The sequence below is a fragment of the Poecilia latipinna genome, unplaced genomic scaffold (genome assembly GCF_001443285.1).
Source record: "Poecilia latipinna isolate Pla-1442-1.1 unplaced genomic scaffold, P_latipinna-1.0 Scaffold138, whole genome shotgun sequence".
Taxonomy (NCBI): domain Eukaryota; kingdom Metazoa; phylum Chordata; class Actinopteri; order Cyprinodontiformes; family Poeciliidae; genus Poecilia; species Poecilia latipinna.
The window spans coordinates 246,577-253,494 of record NW_015112754.1 but is presented as its reverse complement, the minus strand read 5'-3'; the positions used below and the strand labels follow the sequence as shown (position 1 = coordinate 253,494).

Below are 6,918 nucleotides of genomic sequence, written 5' to 3'. Positions count from 1 at the left end.
TTTGAATTTACACTTCTCAAAATGAATGATTGTCTAGTTATTAGTTATTGAGTGAGAGAGCCCCAAAATAAACTTTTATTAGGAAATTAAAAAAAATGCATGTGTACTCTGTTTTGATATCTAGACTTCCTTGGATGAAAGGTTTAGAGTGGACCTCTGTGTGGTTTTAAAACTGTTTAGAGGTTAAACAAAACACTTCAACTCCTAACTTTTGAACATTTCCAAACAGAACACATGTGCTAAATATTTAATTCTGTCCAGATTTGACATCTTTCGTAGGATGAATAAATGAAACTGCTCCTGATCAAAATGCTCATCTTAACAGTTTTGTTTTTTGTTTTTTTTTGTATCTCTGGAAGTCAGGAAAGTAAAAAAGTGTAGGAATCCAGAAGGCTGGATTTTAATTTGTGTTTGTGGATGAACTTATTGCACGGTGGTTCAGTTGGTTGCAATGTTGCCTTGCAGCGAGTGGGCTCTCTTCGGGTACTACAGCTTCTTCCCACAGCTCAAAAACATGACTGCCGAATGAACTGGCATCTCTAAATTGTCCTCAGGTATGAGTTTGTGCATGGCAGTCGGTCTGAGTGGACCCCACCTCTCGCCCAAGGAATTTGTATCGAGAAGGGCATCCGACATAGAGCTTGAGCCAAAACAAATTTGTGGATCGCCAAAATAACTGCCTCAGTCGAGGCCCGGTCGAACAATGACCGCCTCCAGTGCTGTTGGCCAAGGATGAAAGGAAGGATATCGGATTACTGTTGGTGGACTAGCGAGAAAGCATGTTAGGAGGTAGAAAGAGGAGTGGAGCAGTTAAGAGTAGAGACTCTGAATAAGGGGTCAATGACAGGTAAAGGTCAATGCTAATGTAAATGTCAATATTATTTCTAAAGCTCTTTTAAAGCAGCTATTACCTGTACAGGATTCACAAAACCACCAATAAAAACGCATAATAAATTAAACAGGCAGGACAGGTTGGTCCTGAGGGGAGCTGACAGAAGTTATGGGGAGAGGAACGGTAGATATGCTCTCTATGTGTAGAGAGCAGATGGAAAGAGAGCTTCAGAGATGGCGTTCCTCCTACAGCATAGATAGAAAGAGGATTTATTCAAAGTTTCCTTATTTGTAAGTCTATCAGCATATTTGGGATAGTGGTGGAAAAATAACTTAGTTTATCCGTCGTCGTTGGTGGCCATGCTATTGTCGCCTCTGTTGTGGTGAACCATCTGTAGCCTGGCAGAGAGCAAAGGGGGAGGATGTGAGCAGTGTACACAAGGATGATTGACAGCGCCAAGACCCTCACCTGGCTCTGATTGGTTGTTTCTGATGGAGCAGATTTTTATTTTATTTTTTCAGATTACAGCAGGACCACAGGGGGAAAACAGAGGATTATATGATTATATGTCTCATACTGTCATGACATAACAAAATAGCATAATTTTTTTTTTTTTTTTTATTATTTTTAAATAAAAGTTACATATTGCTGCTTTAAGGTGCCTCTTATTTGGGAATCCTACAAATGTAATGTGCCTTTAAACTCAGTTGAAACAAAAAAAAAAAAAAAAACAAGCAAACACTATTTTCTCCTCTTTTCACCGTTGCCAAATTCCAGACAAAATGTTGAGTGTTGTTGGAGCGGTTTCTTGCGTCCTCTGCTTTCTGAGGCCATCCTTGTGTTTCCATGCGTGTAAAGCAGTTGGTGGAGAGCAGAGTTTATGCTGGGGGGGCAACGAGATCCATCACTGGGCCGGGCTGTTATCCAGTTGCCTAAGCAAAGCCTTGCAGTCAACGCGCCTCACCTTTCTCAATCTTGTGACAGGTAGCTCAGGGATGAGCAGTGAAATTACATTCCCCTGACAAACACACCCGTGCCTCTACAACACACATTTGAGTTAAGGCAGTGAAAAAAAAAAAAAAAAAAAAAAAAAATTTTTGGAAAAAAAAGCAACTGGGGTGGCGTTTGGACAAATCAGAACAAGTCCATTGAATCTTGAATCAAAAGGGCGATGGTGTATCACTCCAACCATCAGGCGGTTGTGAGCATACATTACGGTCTTCATATGTACTACGTTTCTCCTGAGACGATCCACGAGCCGAGGGTGAAACTGCAGCTTTGCTCAGATCATAATCGGCTTAACTTCAAATAATTAGAGGAGGCGGGATGCATTATGGTTCAGCGGTGGGTTTTAATTATATTCTCAAACAGTATTTACACTGGACCAACACGAGATGGACGGTAAAATTAAAACAATTAGGACGAAATCAGTAGCCGTCTTACTTCAGGGTCCCTCAGGGAGCGACTCCGTCGGTTACACAGTGCTTGACCTGGTTGGGTCTGGAAATGGACGACTGCTGCTTATACAGCGGCAAACAGAGGAGACCCATTTTTCCACTGTGGCAAATCGATAACAGCAGAACAAAAAAAAAAACAACAACAAAAAAACATCTGTCATATACAAGCTGCATCATTTCAGAAAACATTACAGTATGGGAGAGAAGAAACTGCGACAGAGCTAGATGAGAAGCGAGAGAGACATCAAAGAAAAAAGGGCAAGCTGAAGACAGCACAACATGTAAGCAGAACCAAACACCCAGTCAATAGAAAAATGTTTGAAACAACTTTAAATACTCTAAAGTTAAAACAACACAACAATATGACAGACATGCTTTGGATCTCTGTTAAATAACACATCTGTGATTTGCATTCTCTCTATAGAATCTTATTTATATTAGAAACACATTTGTAATACTTGTAATGCCCGAGGTTGACCCTCATCTACCATTTGTGTTACACACACAATTTACCCATAGCTGGGAAATGTCACCTGCAGCATAGGACCTCAGCTTGACCCTGATTAACTATCTTTCACAAAAATGAGAGATAGTTGCAGTTATAACGAAACGAGTCGTTTCTTGACACATAACACTCTTCGATGTTGAAGTTGTTACAGAGGGAAGAATGAAGTCAGATGTAGCACAAAAGGTGTTCAAAAGGAAAGGGAAGTTTCTGAGGAGGCCGCTACGACGGTAAGTGGTGCTCAACTAACAAAGCTGCTCGGTTTTATCCCATTGAGTCTCTGTCATGGAACAGGGCACATTTGGAAATGTTAGCAGCCTTTTGGAAACTTTAAAGTAACCATATATGTTTTTTTAGGAAGTAGACACAGAGAGTGCAGGTTTACTAATGGTTACCTCGGTAGTCGCTAATAAATGATGCTAACCAACGTTTGACAAGCCAACATGTAACAACGTTGTCTTTGTTTTAAATTAGTATGACCCTACTCTATAGCAACTGCTCTCCAGCTTGTGTACTTTAAAGAAACCTCTGCTGCTGAAGTATCAATATTTAATAACTGCTCATTGCTTAAGCCTAAAAAAATACTTTAAACGGTGGTAATTAAGCTACTGGAAGAGAAATTGGAGTGAGCTAAAAATCAGTATTGGCAGGTAACTTTAAAAAAAAAAAGAAAGCTAATAATTAAAAAGTGCTCACGTGAAACATTACAACTCCTTAAATTATACGACGCTGTAAATATTTTATTTTTTTCAGCCGCTTCATTCAACTGTAATATGAGATTGTGCGGAAGTAGCTTAATTATTCTTTTGCAAATCTGCAACAAGGGATATTAGTGTAATTTAGCAATAACACCCAACAGGCATAAAACTATCAAGCTTCGTAATTTCTACGCTTTAAATATATTCAAGTTTTTATTTTAATTGAAGCCAACTCTCTAGTGGCCTTGGCTTCATATCACTTTCACTAATTTAAGGAGGGAAGTCAACAGGCGCAGCGCCTCTAAATCTTATTGACAGCGTTGCTCAGATTTATATTTGAGGATTTCCTCAAACTTCACTATTTTTCATTTAAAAACCACGCTTAATCAGTGATACACAGGTAGTAACCAGATAATTGTTCCCTGCCAAAGTTGTTGGCAGTAAAAAAAAAAAAAAAAAATGCTTATGTGGGACGTGCTAGAGCTGTTGGCACATCAACAGTAGAAATATCTGTCAAAGTATTGGTGAGTAGAGAAGGCGTTTGGCATTTTATATGCATCTCACACTGTTTTTCTTTTTTACAGCTATTGGTAAAAAAAATAAAAGACATTAACTATGCTACAGTAACCATGGTAACATGACATAAAGTTAAATGTAGACTGTGTGGAGGATTTGGGCTGGGAAAAGTCACTTCCTTTTGTTTCTACAGCTTTGAGGACAGGCCGTTGTACATGTCAGCCCTGAGCCTGGCCCACTCGGTCGCCCTCTGGATGGAGCTTTTCTCTCGGGTGAGGAGGCGAGCGACCTTCCTCAGCTTCTCCTCGTTCCTCTCCAGGTAACGGAGGCCCTCGGCCTGCAGCAGGTTGAGCTTCTCAAGCCGGCTTTCGTCCATGGGGACTTCTTCGTTCACGAAGGGGTTGAAGCGGAAGTAGGTGTCGGGAGGGAGGAAGGCGTCCAGCATGGCGTGAACCTCTGGGGGGGCGGAAACACACAGAGTGAGGCCTGGTGAGTAACAAGCTAGTAACCACGCACTAATGAACCTGGTAATAGCTTCGGTATGTACAAACATTCAACAGCTGTGTTTGGTGCGAAAAGTGCAAGCGAAGCCAAATTCTGCCTGTCAGGACTGTGACAGAATTACATGTGTCACTGAGTGATCACTTGGAGCTGAAAGCCTGAGGTAGGTCCAAGAGAAAATGCTCGACTTATCTCCCATAGCCGTCTCCGTCTGCACTGCATGACTGGTTTTAAAATCAACAGCTTTTCAGTTGATTTTCCCCACTGCGAATGAGCAGTGGGGGAAAAAAAAAAAAAATGTGAAAACACACCTAATGGATCCAGAAAGATTTGTGTTCGTATTTCTGTATGCGTTTCCCCCCAAATGTCAGGGAAACCATTATCGAAACCGCCGCTCTCCTCCGAGGCTTTGCAGAAGTCTAGCAGTTTATTGGGAGGACATGCGGAAAGTTCTCTTGACTTTATTTTAGTTGTCAAAACCAATCAAAGAGTCTTAAAAAGTCTAACCCTGAAAAAATAATATTAGCAAACATTTCAGCTTGTTAGGGTTTGTCTACTTATAGTCAAAGTATATTAGTTTGAACTTTAGGGTTAGGGTTAGGGTAAGTACCTTACACTGACAGCTTGGAACACGTCAAAAAGAACAATCATTAAAATGTTCAAATTGATACCGTTATATTATAAGGATTAGCGCCGCTCACATCGGGTTCACACTGTGCGATTATCGACGCCCTTAAACAGAATCTTTAATCATGAATGGAGCTGTGATTGTGAGGTTGAGTTGGTGGTCTGCAGATCCTAAGCATCAGCAGACTCTCCAAAAGCTCCTGCAAAATTAAAGACGACCTAATTCAAATCATTTCAGGAAGGCAGGAAGGAACGAGCGAACAAAGGAAGGACACAAGGATGAATGAAAAGGGAAGAACAAGAAAGGAAAGGGGACAATGGAAAGTAAAGAAAGGAAAGGCACAAGGAAGGGAGAAACTGACTCAAGCAAGACAGAGTGACACAAGAGAGGAATGGCGGTAGGACACAAAGATGGGAACAAAACAAAGACAAATGGGGGAAAGAAATAAGGGCACAAGGAAGGGTATTGTTAACAGACAGGTTTGGGCTTGTGCAGTCCACAAAGCTGGCCTTTATGGGAAGTGTCTAGGAGAATACCATCATTGAAATGACTCAGAAGAAATCTTGAGTGCAGTTTACCACAAGCCGCGTAGGTGACACAACAGAGGTGTGAAAAAAACGTGCTCTGACCAGATGAGACCAAAGCTGACATTTTATCAGACAGTGCTGTGTGAAACAGTACAGAGCAACCAGGGTTTCCCATCAGCAGACGAAGTTAAAAGGTAGGCACTGTGGCATATTGTTTAGTACATAAACACGCATCCGCTGGCTCTAAAAAGAATAAATTTTCATCCGCAGTAACGGAGCGGGACCTTTAAGAAACAACGCAGACTATAAATGATGGCACGTTTTGAACAAAAGCATCGGTCTCAAAATACAAAGAGTATCCATAAACATTACAACTGGCTCCAAGCCAGGATTCCTTATGCAGAGCTGAGGACACTCCGAGCATCCTAATCTGTTCACAAACAGCCCACCTTCACTTCCCAGTACCACAACAAGGAATGTGTAAAGGGTTAAGAGTGACCGGTGGTCTCAGGAGAAATCTGACCCAAGGTCAGCTTTCCAAGACATGTTTAACATTCAGAGCGATGCCACACTGCGCTCAGGACTGTGCTGTCCATTAAGTTAAAGTCTGCTCCATAACAGGCTGTAATCATGCCATGTTTAGTTTTATCTGACCTGAACTAAGCAGGGGCCTTGAAGACAAACCTTAAAAGAAAGAGAAATAAATAAAAATCTGTGACAGATTACATATTTTATAATTTATTGGCTGGTTTCAGGGCAAAAAGAAAAGAGCCAGCTAACAAGATGAGGTTGTAATTTCTTGTAGAGGAAAAAAAAAAGTCCAATGAAGCAACTTGGTCGCATCCTGCACCCCCGCATCAACAGGGACGGGGTGAGCCAAATTTAGGCACGGCAGAAGTGCCCATGTCGAGAGGTGATAAGGACATTAAGAGGCTGCAGCCTCACAGGGCCGCAGTGGGATCCATCTTGGACAAAGATAAACTGCAGTCCTTTGTCGGCACTGAACTCACAGAAACCACAATTTGTAGGGGAAAGAGAGTTTTGTGCATATGTCCTAATAGTGTGTTTAACTTTAGACACTGCACACATAACATAGTGTGCTACAAAAGCTTTCAGGCTCCTTCAATGTTTTCTCTTTTGTCCCGATACAACTTCAAACTTCAGTGTATTTTTTTAAGGTTTTATAGGCTATACCAAAAAAAATAAAATTCTCTCTCTCTCTCTCTCTCTCTCTCTCTCTCTCTCTCTCTCTCT

At 41.3% G+C, this 6,918-nt stretch overlaps 1 protein-coding gene across 1 annotated transcript in view; it reads right to left on the bottom strand.

Moving 5' to 3' along the window:
* Positions 1-2,548: 2,548 nt before the first annotated feature.
* LOC106945306 (calcium-independent phospholipase A2-gamma-like) overlaps positions 2,549-6,918 on the bottom strand; it is a 26,554-nt gene continuing 22,184 nt past the window's right edge. Inside the window, exon 10 of the mRNA XM_015028905.1 lies at positions 2,549-4,464. Within this exon, the coding sequence (XP_014884391.1) occupies positions 4,196-4,464 (269 nt within the window). The 3' untranslated portion in view covers positions 2,549-4,195. The remainder of the gene's footprint in view (positions 4,465-6,918) is intronic.